The sequence below is a fragment of the Typopeltis vanoorti genome, chromosome 13, assembly GCF_054136105.1.
Source record: "Typopeltis vanoorti isolate ZY-2024b chromosome 13, IOZ_Tvanoo_1.0, whole genome shotgun sequence".
Classification (NCBI taxonomy): domain Eukaryota; kingdom Metazoa; phylum Arthropoda; class Arachnida; order Uropygi; family Thelyphonidae; genus Typopeltis; species Typopeltis vanoorti.
This window is the reverse complement of record NC_143561.1, coordinates 88,034,010-88,053,906: the sequence shown is the minus strand read 5'-3', so window position 1 is coordinate 88,053,906 and position 19,897 is coordinate 88,034,010. Positions and strand designations below refer to the sequence as shown.

Below are 19,897 nucleotides of genomic sequence, written 5' to 3'. Positions count from 1 at the left end.
CACGTCTTGGTGAATAATGCTGCGAATATTGAGGTCTCATCAGTGGGAGCTAGGCTAGAAATACTAAGATACTAAGATTTGGTAATACAGAGCTTATTAAGTATTTTACCAGAACAAGTTACCATAAGGTGTTATAACCTTATTAAATAAAAATCTCTGGAGGAGATATAAATGTAGAAAGTATTTTACCTTGGGTATAATAAATGTTAAAAATACCAAGCAATTTTAAAGCTGGTTTTACTCCATTTCCCAAGTAAGCAAACAGACAAACAAATCAAGTTTGCGCCTGCAAGTGATGCAAGACTAGCTGATCCTACAGGTAGTGCAAGACCAAGGCAACTCGTGGTAAAGGTGGCATAAGCTCTGATCACTAATCTTAATATTTACCCTTAATGCCAAAACACATCTCCAAGAAGGGGATGTATGATGTTTTGTATTAAAGGCAAGGGGCCACTACCCAGACCAATTTCGACCTTTATTGAGGTCTCATCAGTGGGAGCCAGGCTAGAAATACTAAGATACTAAGATTTGGTAATACAGAGCTTATTAAGTATTTTACCAGAACAAGTTACCATAAGGTTTTATAACCTTATTAAATAAAAATCTCTACCACGAGTTGTCTTGGTCTTGCACTACCTGTAGGATCAGCTAGTCTTGCATCACTTGCAGGCGCAAACTTGACTTGTTTGTCTGTTTGCTTACTTGGGAAATGGAGTAAAACCAGCTTTAAAATTGCTTGGTATTTTTAACATTTATATCTCCTCCAGAGATTTTTATTTAATAAGGTTATAACACCTTATGGTAACTTGTTCTGGTAAAATACTTAATAAGCTCTGTATTACCAAAACTTAGTATCTTAGTATTTCTAGCCTGGCTCCCACTGATGAGACCTCAATAAAGGTCAAAACCGGTCTGGGTAGTGGCCCTTTGCCTTTAATACAAAACATCATACATCCCCTTCTTGGAGATGTGTTTTGGCATTAAGGGTAAATATTAAGATTAGTGATCAGAGCTTATGCCACCTTTACCACGAGTTGCCTTGGTCTTGCACTACCTGTAGGATCAGTTAGTCTTGCATCACTTGTGGGTGCAAACTTGACTTGTTTGTCTGTTTGCTTACTTGGGAAATGGAGTAAAACCAGCTTTAAAATTGCTTGGTATTTTTAACATTTATTATACCCAAGGTAAAATACTTTCTACAGGAAGTTAGATAGCTCTAACGTAACAACTGCCGATACTTCTGTGATTCATTTACCATAATTTATCATTTTAGTTACCTTTAAAAGTATCGTGAATTTTTATTTTTTCCTCTAACTCTTTAGAATAGCAGAGTGGACACTATCATCTGCTTACTACATATACATGCAGATTATATATTTTAATTCTAATCATTTTGAATTGCATTGCCTTTTAAAATTTGAAATGCATTTAAATTTTTTTTTCTTTTCTTTTCTGAAACAGTACAACAATTATTATTTATTATTTTATCTTTTTTGAATGGGAACGGATTTAGAATTTTCCATTTGATTGAAAGGATGTAAATTATGTACAGTTCAAGAAAACAACGTCTTTCCATTAGAAGCAGACTAAATGCAGCAAGTGAAACTACCATTTTTGTTTATACTGTAGTTTGTACTGATAAATATTTCTCCCTGCTTTGGGAATCTTCTAACAGCTAACTTCTTTTGTTTGTTTGTGAGAAAGACATTATGACGAAAATATATTTTTTTTTTATTTACTACTTTTTATTTATTATTTTTATGTTTTTTAAACTGATATAACCAAAAAGCTTTAGTGATTATGTTTTAATTTAACGATAACGCGAGAAGCATTTATAGGCCCTGAGATTAGTGACTTTGGGCTAATAATCCTTCAAGTTATTATTATCGTTACAGTAATACCAGTCTTATGATATTTTGCTTTACGAAGATCCGCTTATACGACGCTTTTCAATTATAACTAGTTCTGATGAACATCCACAAGAAAAAATCAATTAATTTTATGTTTTCTTAGATATCCTAAAAGAGAAAGAACAAATTATCACAATTTGATGAAACATGCGGTTAAAGGATTTTAAGATATGTTCTTTCTTGTGGTTATATCAGTTTCTTTAATTTAATATCATTTTTGTTCTAGGTGATTATCAAAACAGTCCAGCTCCCCACCATACAATGCAGCAGTAGCTCATAAGAAGGTTTTTTAGCAACGAGCAGCTCCTGTGAAACACTCACTGCACTCTTCCATAGCTGTTCATTTACAACATTCATAGCTTGTTACCAGTAGTGCACTCAGGATTTAATCTTGGGGGGGGGGATGAATTGAGTAGGCGATTTGAGAATACACACTATGCATTACATATGACTGATGACTGAGCATCTTTCCTTTTTTTTGTGAAAGGGGGGGGGGGGGATGGATGCACCACTGCTTGTTACATTTCTTTGAGTTTGGGTGTTTCGTTGGCTGTGAATTGTAAACTGTTTATACTAATTATTTTATTGTCACAGCTTTGATAAAATTCCAAGGATGGTTGTTATTGCTTCCAGTGAAAAGAAGTTGCATTACATTACCTACTAAGAATAAAATAATTAAATTTGCTGAGAATGGTATATCGTAGAGAGGCCATAGGCTAAACTTACTTGGCACTACTGTTAGATTTGTTAAAAACAAATATAAAGTTCTTAGTCAGTGGGTGAAAAAAGCCACTAGTTAATATTACAGTTATCCGTAAACGCGACGAGCTTTTTGACGAAATGAGAAAACTTTTAATGATGCAGATTGGTATGTAAACAGGTCGGCATGTTCCTTTTAGTCATGCAATTCAGAATAAGATTTACGTTTCCGAAAATTATTCTAAATATTTCTTTTGCATAACTGACGTAAACAAATGCTTTATTCACATCATTTACACATATATATGGCTACTTAAAATGTTATTTAGCCATTTTATGCATTGTGATAAAAAAAGGCAGTTATTCACTATACGATGAAATTTGCTATATGGAGGTGGTCTGGAACCTAACATGTTGTGTGACTGGGTATGCGTGTATTATTATTATTATTATTATTAGGCCTCCCAGGAGTCAACGACTCATATTGGGAGACCCTCCATTATACACACAGCTCATCATATTGTGGCTTGAATGCATTCACTGTCTTCACACCCATTACACTTCCAGGGAATACATTCCAACCAGTATACAAAAAATAAATCATAAAAAAGTCATTTATTTCTTCTCTGTTGAAACCAGACTTCAGGATGTCGTTAGTTAAATTTTTACATAATAAAACTTCATTGTACTGTATATTTTTTAAAAATCATAATAATTAAACGAATGTAGTATTAAAGGGTTAATTCTCTCTCTCTCTCTCTCTCCCTTTCTGTAAAAAATATAGTTTATGATCATTTTTCATTAACTTATGAATTTTTATTAGCTAATGCTGCTATTTAGAATTTATGATCAGAGATGTTGAAGCCTAGCTTAACAACATGGCTTTTAAGACGTCATTAAAAGTTTTTTTTTAAGGGGAAGGGGTGGCAAAATATGCTACTGCATGGGGCGAAAAATTCCTAGGGCCAGGTCTGGTGAATATGGTGTTTGAGGTAGACATTGAAATCCAAAGTTGTATATTGTCTGTTGGATTTCATAAGCAGGTGCATTGTCCTGCAAAAGCAACACGCCTCTGCTTAGTTTCTTGCAACGTTTTTCCTTCAGTACCTCCAATTTAATTCTCTCTCTCTTGGTTCAAAACTTCTTTGCCATGGAGAACCTTTGTGTCTCCACTCCATTTACTGTTGTATGTTCTCTGGGTCATAGTGATGAAGCCATGTTTCATCCACGGTCAGAATTCAAGCTAAAAAATTTGGACCTGATTTCTCAAAATGATCAAAAATCCCTTGAGATGACAGCACACGTTTTCTCTTTTGGTTGGCATTCAAACCTTTGGGGACACTTTGCTGAGAATATCTGCATGTCCAGATTTTGGTAGATAATGACACCAACTCGTTCCCTGGCTGTCTCCAAAGTCTTTGTGATGTTTTTGGCTAGTATTTGTTCATCAAGGATCATGGTGTGATCGCTGTGGAAGATCTCCCTGACCTGGGAGCATCTGTGTCTCAAGATGCCCAGCTTTCAATTGTTGGTTATACTGGAAGGCACAGTCCCCTAAATTCTCACACAATGTGTGGTGAATTTCAGTTACAGACTTTTCTTGCAGCACGAAAATCCTGACGGCCTGCACCTCTGTGTCTTTGAATTTCTTCAAAACCACTAACATGTTTTCTTACATATCCTAAATGAAAGACAATAATTATTACGATTTCAGGAAACATAGGTGTAAAAGGGTTTTATGATATGGTCTTCCTTGTTGTTTATATTAGATGCTTTAACATCATTTTTGTTCTAGCTGTTTATCAAAACTTTTCAGTCCCCCCCCCCCTCCTCATACAGCTTGTTACTTTTAACTGGTCCTTTCACCACACCACTAGTGACTTCCTCTTCTGAGATATCACAAAGACACAAGTTGATATATCAACAAGTCCTACATGCTGATTGATATCGAGTTTACTGAATTCCTCATATATACCTCCAACTCACTTACCATCAGTGTTCCTCCTCCCTCCCCACTGAACTCAAGTTCTGTAGGATGTTATTTTCACGAGGATGAAATACCTTTATGAAATGTTTATTTAACATCTCAACTATATCTACCTCAGTAGATATCATTCACTGCAACCAGTATGCCCCGCAAAAAAACGCTTTCCGAACGAAGTCAGATAAATAGTAGTTTACCATATATAAGTGACCTGAAAGATATATCCCTCTCAAAACAATTCAAAACAAAAAAAATTGCACACACATCTTCACCCCACATGCCTTATAATTCATTGTTTGGTGAACTGTATTTTTGATGAATTGTGATTTTTTATTATTATTATTATTATTATTAAACAAGACCTCATGGAGTCAAAGACTCATCTAGGAGGTCCTTTTATCTCACACACATCTCATCATACCGGGTCTTAAACACATTCAAACTCCTTGCAGACACCACACTCTCAGGCAATGCATTCCAATCATTCACAACTCTGCACGAAAAAAACCTGCCTCTCACTCCCCTACTCACACCCTCTTTATATAGTTTCCAGGGATGACCTCTGGTTCTCCCCTGATCTCCCACTATTCGATGTAGAACTTCTCCACCATTGATCCTATAACAACCCCTTACCAACTTGTAGGTCTCTATCATATCTCCCCTCTTCCTTCTCTCCACTAGACTCTGCAAATTACATCTTTTCAATCTTTCCTCATACTCGACATTCCAGAGGTCAGAAACTACCTTAGTCAGTCGCCTTTGGACCCTTTCCAACATCTCTTCATCCTTCTGAAAACCAGGTGACCAAATCTGGGCACAATAGTCCATGTGTGGCCTAATCAAAGCCTTATACAATGGAACAAGAATCTCCCTACTTCTACACGTCAGTATCCTCCTCATCATTCCCAGAAGTCTTTATGTTGTCTTCACAATTTTGGCGATGTGTCCCCTAAATTTTAGATCCTTATCCACTATCACTCCCAGATCTCTTATTTCGTCTACTTCCAACAATATATTCTCACCAAGCATAAATTTTGCATCCCATCTTTGTTTTCCAAATTTTAAAACCAAATTTACATTTTGCAACATTGAACTCACATCCCCATTTCCATGTCCAATCACTCAATTTATTCAAGTCTTCTTGCAAGGCAACAACATCTTCACTACTCTTTATGGTTCGTCCCAACTTTGCATCATCTGCAAACAAGTGAATATCTCCATCCAAATCTTCGCCGATATCATTAATATACAAGTTAAATAGTAATGGCCCTAAAACAGATCCCTGAGGCACTCCACTAGTGACTTTCCTTTTCCTGGATATTGCACCCCCATACACAACTTGTTGATACCTATCAGATAGCCAGTCTCCAATCCAATGCACTAATCTAATATCCAACCGCATCTGCTCTAGTTTGACTGTCAACTTATCATGAGGTACTCTATCAAAAGCTTTTGCGAAATCCAAGTATATTACTGTGTATCCTTCTCCTCTGTCCAAGGAAGCAGTCACTTTATTGTAATAAGTAAGTAGATTACTAAAACACGACCTCCCTTTAGAAAATCCATGCTGTCCATCAAAGATTATACCATTGTTGTCAACCCTTTTTGTTGAATTGTTGTTTTTCGATCAATTGCGTTTCGATGAATTGAGTTTTCGATTAACTGCTGATTGGTGAATTGCTTTTTCGGGGAATTGCCTTTCGAGGAATTGCTTTTTCGATTAACTGTTGTTCGATTAATTGATTTTCGATGAATTGTTCATTTGGTGAATTGCTTTTTTGATAAATTGTCTTTTGGTTAACTCTCTGGATACCTCTCAAGTAATAAAATTAAATGATATATTCATTACTAGGAGTAAAGGTTATTTGGAACATAGATAGATACTACAGTTTATGTACACTAATACAGCAATTATCAAGAATAAGAAGGAGGAGTTTGAGCATTGGTTAATGCTAGTTCATCAGAAATTATATGCATTAGTGAGACTTGGCTGATAGCAGATGATATAGATGAAATATAGTCACAAAAAATAGGAGAACAGGAGGACAAGGGTATAGAATACACTTCATATAGGAACAAAATATACAGTTAGTTGCTGTTGTAGGGTGGGTGGGTGGGGTGGGGAGAATGGATGATATAGAAGATATGCAGTGGCAGATTAGCACAATAAATGCAGGCCAAATAATTGTTATGGGGGCTTCAACTATAGGGACAGTTGATGTGAAGTCAATAACCTGTGTATACAGGTAGCCTAGTTGGAAAGAGACTTCACATGCAAACTATTTGTTTACAGTAAGATAAAGGATTAAAACAATAATATAATTTCCTGTCTAGTATAATTTACCTGGTAACTAACTGGAAACCTATCTACAAAAGTTTGTAAACATGTAGTGTATTAGGACTATGGTGAGCTAAGGTATTTTTTAACTTTTTTTCAAATTTTTATAAATATATTTTTATTTATTTTTTACCTGATCTGGAACCCCTGCTCTAGAGACCAAATATGGAACTTTTTTTTTCATCACTTTAGGCCATCTACACCATCCAATAAGGAGAGGTGGGCTAGGTCAATGAAATTGACCTAGCCCACCTCCCACCTAAAGACATTTGCAAACATCCATGTTCACAGTGGAATTCACACCCCATTGGTCAGACAGCAGGTACACTAATCATTTGTCAAAACCAGACAGGCAAAGTAAGTATGAAATATGTTTTAAAATAAATATATATGAGAGATCTCAATGGAAAAGCAATGCACAACCTTTTGTATACTATGCATTATGGGAAGACTCATCACTCAGATCGTTTTAGACCTTTATTGAGATCTCATCTGTGGGAGCTGCACCCAGAAAGATACTGCATTTTCAATGCAGAACTCATGTATTTTCCAAGTAGTAAACTTGTAATGCATTGCAATGTGTTTATCTGCAGAAAAGTGTGCTGTGCATTATGGGAAAATAAGGCAATTGATGTGAAGTGAACAACCTTTCCATGCAAGTAACCTTATCATTAAGATATGTCACATGCATACTTTGCATACGCTTGGGTAAAGGATTAAAACAAGAGTATAATTTCTTGTCTAATTTAATTTATAATTTGTAGTGTGAGGAGCAACATAACGCATGCATATACACACAACACACACACACAGACATATATATGTATATATATATATATATCAGCTAACACCTTTTATTCCCATATAGGGAGTAGGCAAGGCTACTTTAGCGCTGTGTAACTTTTGGAGACTGAGTGAGCAGTTCAATCTCCACTGGTTGCCAATCAAAGATCCCTTGCCCAAGGCTATCATTAATTTAAGCAGCTCGCAGTGAAAAGATGGCTCAACAAGTGCCACCATCTCGTTGCGAGTTCTACATTCGAGTTTCTTGAATTTACGGGATGAAAAACCTGAGTTTCTATGAGAAAATACCCACTTGACCATGTCAGAGATTGACTAACTTGAGAACTGGTAAAAAAAAAAAAAAAAGGCTCAGAAAAAGTTCCTCTATTCGGCGACTAGATTTGAACTTAAGTCTTCGGGCGGTTTGGCACTGAGGAGTACAGTGCAAACACCACTTCCACTACACACACACTCTCTCTCTCTCTCCCCCCCCCATATATATATATAGAGAGAGAGAGAGAGAGAGAGAAAGGTTCGGTGTGTTTGTGTGTTTATTTTGTTCTCACTCAGTCAGTAAAGTATTAAGTATTTTGAAGTAGCTTGCTGTGAATGTATTTATGTAAGTTCTTATTCCTTTGTCTTATGTATAAAGGTGTAAAAATGTTTGTTCCATCATATTTACCATTATCTTTTTTTAAAAGTAAATGAATGTTTGTTAGGTACTTGAAGTACTTTTATAAAAATACAGTTAGTGTAGATTTTCTTAGGAATGTGAATGTTTTATAAATTTAATTAGATATAATAAATCATGTCCATCCTATTATCAGAACTGCATTTTAACTTGTGTTATGCAAAGAAAAAGATAAATAAATAAAGTTGCACTTAGTCACAAATGACTGTAGGTTCCCCAAAACTGTATTAGGTTACTGGCTTGCAAAGGCCTTGCTCTTCATGTGATTCACCCTACAAAAAAAGTTGTCCATCCTTTGCATCATTATTTACATATGCTTTATATCATTATTTGTCATGTGTGATTTTGAAGCAAAGCAGTTCATTATCAATTTTTTTCCCCTTAAACTTAGGATCTCATCAGTCATATGCTAGAAATTGATCCTGAAGTTCGCTATTCGGCAGCTCAAGTGTTGGAACATCCATGGGTAGCGGTGGGTTCTGCATCATCTTCTTGGTGGTGGTTGTATCTCTTTATTATAACTCTATTTTTTATTCCACTCATATTGCACATTTTAGGAAGCATATTTTATTAGACTTTAAAAAAAATCAAAAATATATTATTAAATAACATATCAGAAATCTCTTTATTCAAGCAGCTCAGTAAATTAAATGAGAATCTTCTATCTTTCCTATGAAAAAAAAAAAAAAATATATATATATATATATATATATATATGAACACATGCACTTCAGAGATATTTTTCACTTGTGTATGAATCTTGTTCAAATAACAAGGTGTTGAACATTGTATTGTGAACAGAGCAGTTTTTATTTTGCATCTTTTTTTTTCTTCAATATCTGGCTTTTCTTTTTTTTTTTTTCATACCTTCTCACCAAAATTCCAATTATCCTTCAAATGAACTACATACTTGACCATCCTTTTCAGTATTCATCTTGTGGCTATAACCACAGGCTTGGAGAGGATACTGCCAACTGAGAGGCATAATGTTATGTGAGTTTTTCAGCTTGCATATGCTAATGCATCCCTTTTATCTCTCTCTCTCTTTTTAATAATTTTGTTTTTATCTTATATTCTTGCGGAATTACATCAGCATGAAAATGAAGAACCATATGGATTCATTAAAAAAAAAAAGATAGTATGTTATGCATCATTTTTAGACTTTTTTAAACTGGTTATTATAATTACTGTCTTTAGAAAATTAAGTAATTGAAGACTCTCTTCCCTTTGCAATTTTCTAGTTATTAGTATTTATTTTATTAAAGAAGTAAAATAAGAAAACAAAATATCCATCCAATATACTTACGTTTCTCTCATAAAACAGCTAGTCACAGCAGACATGTAGTGTAATTAGAAAAATAATTACTTTAATAGTAATCACTACCAGACTTTTAGCCATGTATGATTTATTTTATCAAAGCAACAAAATGTAGAAAATTTTTTACCTTGGGTATACTATACGTTAAAGATACCAAGCAATTTTATAAACTTGGTTTTAATCCTTTTTCTTAAGTAAGCAAATAAGCAGGTAAGTCAAGTTTGCTCTGATCACTTTCCTTAGTATCTCCCATAATGCAAAGCACATCTCCTTGCAGACATGTATGATGCTACGCATTAAGAGAAGGGCCACTACCCAGACCGGCTTTGACCTTTATTGAGGTCTCGTCAGTGGGAGCCTGAGATGCCAAGGTTGAAGTAATGCAGAACTTTTAAATTTTACCTATACAAGATCAGAGTTTCTCCACCTTTTACCACGAGTTGCCTCAGACTTGAAAATACTTCAGGCACAAACTTGACTTACTTGCTTGTTTACTTACTTGGAAAAAGGATTAAAACCAAGTTTATGAAATTGCTTAGTATCTTTAACGTATAGTATACCTAAGGTAAAAAACTTTCTACATCTTTCTCTCATCCTGAGATTTTTATTTAAGAATGTCAAAGCACCTTGTGGCAACTTGTATAGGTAAAATTTATAAGTTCTGCATTACTTCAACCTTGGCATCTCAGGATCTGGCTCCAACTGATGAGACCGCAATAAAGGTCAAAACCAGTCTGGGTAGTGGCCCTTCCCTTAATGCATAGCATCATACATGTCTGCATGGAGATTTGCTTTGCATTGTGGAAGATACTAAGGAAAGTGATCAGAGCTAACTCCACCTTTACCACTAGTTGCATCAGACCTGAAAATACTTCAGGTGCAAACTTGACTTACCTGCTTGTTTGCTTACTTGGGAAAAAAGATTAAAACCAAGTTTATAAAATTGCTTGGTATCTTTAATGCAAAGCAACAAAAATTCAACTGGAGATAGCATTTGAATTGCTTTTGCTTGGCGATGGTTATTCTTAAGTATTTTTAACATGTATGTGTTAAGTTTTTGTGAGCAGTTGAATTAATTATGAATTACATACATGTTTCTGTCTCAATCACATAAATGTCATGAATACCAGTAGTACTAAGCATATATTTGCATAATGAAATTGAGTAAATACTATTACTACTACATTTGATTGTTATTTTTTATATCAATGCTGCACATGAGAGTTCAAAAAAACTATAGCACATAAGTGAACAAGAGAAGATCTTTCAGCTATTTGGAGAAAAACAATGTGAGGAAGGCTGTTCCAAAGAAGGGAGATAGCTTTAATGACAGGTGAGGATGAGAAGTCAGTTAATTAAGTTTCAAACTGGACAGTAAATGGATATTACCAGCAATTGCTTCTGCTGTTACATATTTAAAGGAAACTAGTGATGGTGGCCAGTTGACTATCTTTGTGAAAGTGATTAGAATAAATCTCAGAGAAAGGTATCATCAGTTAAGTGAATTACCCTTTTCTAATTGGCATTTCCCATTTTTAGACAAGCTCTTGGTGCACCATCCCAAATGTGAGGGCAGTATTCTAAGGGTCAGTGGATGGGTTTGAGATTTATGGTATGATAGCAGTTGTACAACTGAGAAGCATTGTCTTGAGCAGAAAATAAACTAAATTTTTTGAAAACTGAAGAGGTTATGGGTGTGATTTATTTGGAAAAGGCTACAAGTGCAGTTAGCCCAAGAAAAGAAATCTGATTTTGCCTGGAGATATACATATTATCAGGGGTAAAAGGAGGTGAAATGAGAGTTTGCAAGAAAGAAGGAAGATGTATGTTGGGATAGTATAGAAGTCAGGTTGCACTCACCCCCACTTGAGAAGGGCAATGAGATCAGTATTCCATGCATTAGTTAGTACACATCTTCTTGAAGCATGGAATCCATGCTTAACATGGAGCTATTACCTATTCAGGAAAGGAATGTTAAGCATTCCATTCCATTATTTGAATCAGTGTAAAGGGCAGTCATTTATGTGTGGGAGGAAAAGTTGGTGAAAGTACAGCGTCCTTGAATACTCTGGTATTATTGAAGAAATCGGAAGAGAGGAAACCATCGATCACATGCAATGATTGAACAGGGAAGAAACTGGAACCCATTACTATATACTAAAAATTATATTCTTGTTTTATTCCTCTATACCCAAGCATAAGGAAGCCAAGTTTGCACATGAAGTATCTTCACTACTAGGCCATTTGTATCTAGAAGCTGACTTTACAACAGTTGCCTTAGTATACCATAATACAAAGTATATTTCCTTTTATTATTATTATTACCCCAAGACCTCATGGAGTCAAAGACTCATCTGGGAGGGCCTTTTATCACACACACACACACACACACACATCTCATCATACTGTGTCTTAAACACACTCAAACTCCTTGCAGACACCACACTCTCAGGCAAGGCATTCCAATCATTCACAACTCTGCATGAAAAAAACCTGCCTCTCACTCCCCCTACTCACACCCTCTTTATACAGTTTCCGGGGATGACCTCTGGTTCTCCCCTGATTTCCCACTATTCTCTGTAGAACCTCTCCACCATTGATCTTATAACAACCCCTTGCCAACTTGTAGGTCTCTATCATATCTACCCTCTTCCTCCTCTCTACCAGACTCTGCAAATTACATCTTCTCAATCTTTCCTCACACTCAACATTCCAGAGGTCAGAAACTACCTTAGTCAGTCGCCTTTGGACCCTTTCCAACATCTCTTCATCCTTCTGAAAACCCGGTGACCAAATCTGGGCACAGTGTTTCAGGCCACACATGGACTAATAAAAGCCTTATACAACGGAACAAGAATCTCCCTACTTCTACTCGTTAGTGTCCTCCACATCATTCCCAGAAGCCTTTGTGTTGTCTTCACAATTTTGGCGATGTGTCCCCTAAATTTTAGATCCTTATCGACTATCACCCCCAGATCTCTTATTTCCTCTACCTCCAACAATATATTCTCACCAAGCATAAATTCTGCATCCCATCTTTGTTTTCCAAATTTTAAAACCTTACATTTTGCAACATTAAACTCACATCCCCATTTGCTTGCCCAATCACTCAATTTATTCAAGTCTTCTTGCAGGGCCACAACATCTTCACTACTCTTTATGGTTCGTCCCAACTTTGCATCATCTGCAAACAATTGAATAGTCCCTTTTTCTTGTAGTTCCACATATACCCTTTTCTCACAGGGGTCCTCTCACTGCTGGCAACCACCCAGGTCATCACCTCATGGTCACTCTCACCAATTGGTGGATGATTTGACACCTCATTTATAATTACATCTTCTGATGAGATGACCAAATCCAAGACCCTTAATCCTCGTGTGCTCTCTGTTACATACTGTCTGAGGTAGTTATCCCTCAAAAACTCAAGAAACTCATTTTCTTTACTTCCAGTTGCTATCTCATCATTCCAGTCTATATTGCCATAATTAAAATCACCCATAATGATCACCCTTTTCTTATTTGTTTGGCTAATTTGACTATACATTTCACTATCACCACTATCCACATTACCTGGTCTATAACAACATCCCACAAAGTATTTGATTCCATTCACTTCTATCTCACACCATACTGCCTCAAAACCACTGGCACTATTTCCGTCTTGCATCTCTACTTTGTATGGACATAACTCTTTCTAGTATCTCCATTTGGGCCTGGCTCCCACTAAAGAGACCATCAATACCACTCCCCCTCCCCTCCCTTTTTACCCCTTCTATTCTCATGAAACACATCATACCCTTCCATCTCTATTCCTGTCAGGATGTCATCCTCTTCCAACCATGTCTCACTTATTCTGACAATCTTTGGGTGAACAGACACAATTAGTGCAACCATTTCATCTGCCTTGTTTCTTATACTTCTAGCATTGGTATACAAACACAACAGCTCATTTCTGGATCTACAGCTAGTTCCACTGATACCACTCACTCGATGTGATCTCTCCATGCTAGACTGGGGCCATTTCCCTTTCTGCTTCTTCATTTTAGAACCCTTTTCAATTCCAACTGTTTCCTCTTGATCCCTGGTCATCCCATTCCTTTCCTGCCTACACATGCTCTCACCTCGTCTTGGAGCATCCACTTTTCTCACGCTGTGTACCCCTGTCTACCCTGAGCCTCCCCGTTTCTCTGCTCCTTTTGAACATGTATATGGCTGTTCATTATAGGAAGGGTCACTACATGTGAAGTCAACAGGCCTCTATATCCAATTAGCCTAGTCATGAAGATACTTAATGCAAACTTTGTTTAAGCTTGGGTATAGGATTAAAACAATACAATACAATAAAAGAATACGGTTTATTGTCTAATATAATTTACTTGATAACTAAGTGAAAAAACTGTCTACAACCATCTCTGTTTCAGAACATTTTAAAAATATGGTAATACATCTTTTTACTACTTGTATATGAAAAATATATAACTGCTGCATTAATTTAATTTTGGTATCTTAGGTCTGATTTCCCACTGAGAAGACCTCAAGAAAGGTTGAAACCAGTCTGGGTGGTGACCCTTCTCATAATGCAAAGCAATATATCACATTCAAAAGGAAGTGTACTTTATGGGATACTAAGGCAATTGATATGAAGTCAACATCCTCCATATATAAGTAGCCAGCTTATAAAGATAGTTCACAGACAGTTTGTTTATTATTTTGTCTATATTTTACTTATAAACCAGCAAAATAATTTTTCTAAAACTGGAACCCAGTTGCAAAAGGAGGAGGACAGAGACTGTCAGAATGTAGTTTGGTGAGTAGTTCTTGGAGATCTGCTGTGGATTGAGAGAGTCAGAATCCATATTGGTTGTCGCTAATTGGTGGATTTCCAGGTGGTGAAGAATCTGACTGTTAATGACCTTCTCCATTGTTTTTTTAATAGAACTGAGGTGAGCGCAGTGGAATGATAGTTTGACAGCTGACTTTTATCTTCCTTTTGAAGTTTGCTGAATATAGGCTTGCTTCTTCCATGTTAAAGAATGCAAGATTGTAGAGATATAGGATGGATTTTAAGCTATTATCTCTTCAGGTTTCTTCTCATGGCTTTCTGCACAAAACAGTAAGAGGCAAGGAATCTGTGGAGGAGTTGCAGAAGAATGATGCTAGTCCTTAGTCTTAGGTAATGTTATGATATAGTATACCTTCAGGATGTGTGAGAGGAATGATTATTCAAGCTTCTTGGTAAGAGAGAAACTTGATGGCTGTTGGATCAAGTGAAAATTTATCTGCTTGGCCTAGTGAAAGTTACGCTTTTTGACTCTTGCAAGCTACAGTGTAAGCCAGGGGTGGCCAACCTTTTACGTTCCATGCGCCAATTTTTTCACATGAATCCAGATGCGCCATATAACTCTTGTACCCTTAAAAACTCTCTGTAAAAATATGTTAATATAGACATGACTTATTGATTTAATATAAAACGAGATAAACATTACTTACCTTAATGAAACTTTTGAGTCTGTTTTGATTTTGCCAAGCTTTTAATTTTTTAAGTTAAATTAGTTACTGAATCAGTCAGTCGTGACCTCATTTTGTTTTTAATCAATGTCATGGCTGAAAATGCTTGTTCACATTGTTCCAAAATGACAGATATAACTCTGGGCAAATTTTCTTAATTCTGGAAAATGTCACAGGGTAATGATCGCCAGAAATTAATCATGTTAGAAGCATTTGGGATTGAGGGAAGTTTATTAAATTTCATGTTCAATAATGAATTTGTTTTCAAGTCAGTAAGTTCCATTTGTATGTTACTAGGCATCTTTATGATTTTTTGTTCACTAAATGGAAATTGGTTTATAAATGCAAGCATGCAGTCCTCTTCTTTAGCCAAATCACAAAAACGATTTTCATCTGACTCTTGCAATAACTTGATTTTTCAATATATTTTGTAAAATTGCCATTATCTTCAGTACATTCACTCTCTGCTCTTTTCAGTGCAGAAACTGGCTCAAATCCTCATTTTATAACTGAGAAGTAAATAGTTTTAAATTTATCTTGAACACATTGATATTATTTACTAAGCTAGTAAACAATTTTTTCTTGTCCTGCAGTTTCAAATTTAGATCATTGAGATGACTGGTAACATAAGCTAAAAATCCTAAATCAAGCAGCCAGTTGTTATCACATAAAAGGGCTCTTTCCTCAGGCAGCTCATTTTTCTATTCTACAAAATGAACAGTATTTTTCAGTTTCCAGAATCTACTCAGAAGCTGTCCTGTAGAAAGCCATGACACCACACAATGAAGAATGTGATTGCCATATTCCAAATCTAACATTTCACAATATTCTCTGAATTCTGTTCTGTTTAATCCTCTTTCTCTAATTTTATTCATGCATGTCACAACTAGTAACATAACATGCTGCAAATTTAACGTTTTTCCACAGAGTGACTCAATGTATAATGCAGTGATGTTTTAGTAAAGGATGGCAGAAAAAGTTTTCAAGCAAAGTTGTAGTCCCAGCAGCTTTACCTATCATTGATGGTACTCTGTCAGTACAAACACTGATGAATTTACTAGAATTTATTTGTAGATTTTCTAGGCATGATTTTACTTTCTGATTCTCTGAAATATGTTTTTCCATTAAGCAATTCATGACCAATAAGTTCTTCAAAAAAGTTAAAATAATCAACTTCTCTTGTAAAAATGCTTAACTGGGCTATATCGCATATGTCAGCAGATTCATCTAAAGTAACACTAAAGCAGTTTTGTAGGATAGGACACTTCTGTCATTACCAAACTTTCATAACTTCTTTTAACAAACATACAACCTCTGTCCAAAAAAGAAACCGAATTTTTTGAAAATAGAAGAAACTAGTGGCGCCACCTGTTGTATCTTTTTGTTGTCAAAGCGGCAACCTTCATTAGTGTTGTGTCAACTGTTTATGACATTTGTTTCATTAGAAGTCGAGTTATAGTGCCAAGAGTGACATTGTGTTTTGACGAATGGTCAGAAAATGAGTTTCAAACAGAGAGCTGCGATTGACTTTTGTGTTAAACTTGGTAAAAGTTTTACCGAAACGTCAAATGCTTCAAAAAGCATACAGTGATGAATTCTTATCCCGTACTCAAGTTTACAAGTGGTTTAAGCGATTTCAAAGTGGTTGTGAGATGCTTGAGGATGATGAAAAGCCGGGCCATCCAAAAACTGGACTAAGCAAAGTTAACATCCAAAAAGTGCGTGATTTCATCAAAGAAAACCCAAAATCGTCCGTGAGATTGATTGAAGATGAATTGGGGATTCCAAAATCAACTGTGCACAACATTTTAACCAAGTTTTGGGCCTTTGTAAATTGAATTTGCGAATTGTTGGAGAAAGAAGTAATCTGTTGATATATTTCTTAAAGAGTTGAAAGTTGAAGGTTGTGTTCAGTGATATAAACAGTATGGTGGAGATAATAATAAATTTAGTTTAATCCTTTATCCAAGTGTGTGCAAACAAAGTTTGCGCCTGAAAGTATCTTCAGGACTGGGGTAAAGTGGTACAACACCGGGCGACTCCTTGCAAAGGTGGAGCAAGCTACCAACACTCCTATCTCAGTATCTTTCATAATGCAAAACACATCTCCTTGCGGATATGTATAATGTTATACATTAAGGGAGGGGCCACTACCCAGACTAGTTTCGACCTTTATTGAGGTCTCTCAGATAGGAGTGTTGGTAGCTTGCTCCACCTTTGCAAGGAGTTGCCCGATGTTGTACCACTTTACCCCAGTCCTGAAGATACTTTCAGGCGCAAACTTTGTTTGCACACACTTGGATAAAGGATTAAACTAAATTTATTATAGTCTGACCAAGTGAAAAACAAACTTTCAACATCTTTCTCTAAATCCAGAGTAATTTAATAAAAAGGTGGCACACCGTTTGGCAGCTCCTATAGGAGGAGATGACCTTGCTAATGCTTCTGCCTTGGTATCTCCACTTGGGCCTGGCTGCCACTGTAGAAACCTCAATAAAGGTCGGAACTAGTCTGGGTAGTAGCCCCTCCCTTAATGCATAACATTATACATATACATATCTGCACGGAGATGTGTTTTGCATTATGGGATATACTGAGATAGGAGTGTTGGTAGCTTGCTCCACCTTTGCAAGGAGTCGCCCGGTGTTGTACCACTTTACCCCAGTCCTGAAGATACTTTCAGGCGCAAACTTTGTTTGCACACACTTGGATAAAGGATTAAACTAAATTTATTATAGTCTGACCAAGTGAAAAATAAACTTTCAGTATGGTGGAGATTATTCCGAAGAATGAAGGAGGGTAATGAGAAGTTTGTTTGGCATTTATTATTTATTATTATTATTTTTTTAATGTGGTTTCCACTCTTGGAAGGTTATTAGTAAACCTATAGTACATTTGTACCATGATGAGCTAAGGATTTCTTTCTTTTAATCAATTTTATTTTATTTTATTTATTTATTTTTATTTTTTTTTGTATTTCTTTAAATTTATATTTAGATAGTTCAGAAGTCCTGCTCTGGAGACCAAACATGGAACTTTTTCAAGCGTCTAATAAGCAGGGCAGTGGTATCATACTGGGTGATGAAATTCATCTCCCACCTAAAGACAATCACAAACAACCATGCAAACAGTGGGATTCGATCCTGTGACCTGTTGGGTCGAGAGAGCAGGTGTGATAATTACTCGGCCAACCAGGCCAGTTTGGAGTTGGACAGTGGCTGCTCTAATTCTTAGTTAGAATAAAGTGAAAGAATGGCATTGGCCAATTCATAAGATCAATTCCCATGAAAGTATTTATAGAAAAAGCCACAGTACAGAAACAGAGCACCTATGGAAAAGTGACTGAATTGAATCTGTGAAGGAAAGATCATCCGTTAAGTGGCTTACCTTCTTCTGTATATAATCAAGAATTCTTAGGGAGGTTTGGGAATCTTGGACTTATCAAGTGTTAGGAGTTGAGCAGAGGGGGAAGTAATGTTTCGAATGGATAATAATACCATACTTTTTAGAGGCTGAGAAGGCTGTATATGTAATATGTTTGTCATGATCATCATGCTTAGCAAGGATTTAGTCCTAGAGTGGCCTGTTCTGGCCTTGGAATTCATCGTTAAATCTCTTAAGAGGACATCTGACATCCTGGTTTTCTTTTTCCTAATATGTTTATGCCAGGATAAACCAGATGTAGCAGTCAGCCCAAGAAGATAAAGCTAATTTTGAAAGAAAAGTGGAACATTATCAAAAGTATGTGGGAGTGAAGTGAGATCTTTTTTGCAAGTAATAAGGCATCTGAGTTTCTATTAGCATTGAAATTCGCTAAGTTGTCTTCACCTCAGTTGAGGATGTTGAAGAGATCAGTATTTAAGTTATCAGTTATGGAAGATTTTGAGGCTTCTATCATTTTAGTACTAATGTATTTCTCAAATGAGGAAGAGAAATGAAGAGTGCTGTCATTGGCAAACTGTGAAGAGGGAGAAGTCGGTGAAAGAAGATCATTGATGTAAAGGAGGATCAGCATGGGTGAGAATATATAATCCTAGGGTGCTCCTGCACTGATAGAGAAATCTTATGAGATGAAGCCATCCACCATGACACACACATACACACAGTGAGCAATCAGTAAGAAAGCTGTCAGTTCAACCACAGAGTGCAGGATTGATGCCATAAGATAGTAGCTTGTTTAGGAGACCTCAATACCAGACATGATTGAATGCTTTGAAATATCAAGAGTGACAAATTGAAATATCAAATTTTTCCATGGACTGTGTCTTAGTAAGGTGGACAAGATTATCAAGGAGGTCAGCTGTAGAACAAGAATAGCAGAATCCATATTAGTGATTGATAATTAATTGATGAGTCTCTAGGTAGTGAAGAAGCTGGTTATTGATAACCTTCTCTATCACTTTTGAAAGTACTGAGGTGAATGCAATGGGACAATAGTCAGATGGCTGACTTTTGTCTCCGTTTTTTTAGGTACAGGCTGGATGAAGTCCTACTTCTATGCTGTTGGGTAGATGCCAGTAGAATATGATAGCTTATATGGGCTATACAAGATGAGTGTTAATTTTCGAGCACAATTGGAGGAATACCATCTGGAGCAGGAATGTTATTAGTATCGAGATTAATCAGGGTTTTTGGGTTTTCATGATGCCCTTCTGGCAAAAGTTCA

The 19,897-nt window shown here is 36.1% G+C and overlaps 1 protein-coding gene across 1 annotated transcript in view; it reads left to right on the top strand.

Moving 5' to 3' along the window:
- LOC150100342 (serine/threonine-protein kinase DCLK1-like) overlaps positions 1 to 19,897 on the top strand; it is a 427,047-nt gene that overhangs the window by 322,329 nt on the left and 84,821 nt on the right. The window contains exon 13 of the mRNA XM_090402717.1: positions 8,797 to 8,877. Coding sequence (XP_090258843.1) covers positions 8,797 to 8,877 — 81 coding nt within the window. The remainder of the gene's footprint in view (positions 1 to 8,796; positions 8,878 to 19,897) is intronic.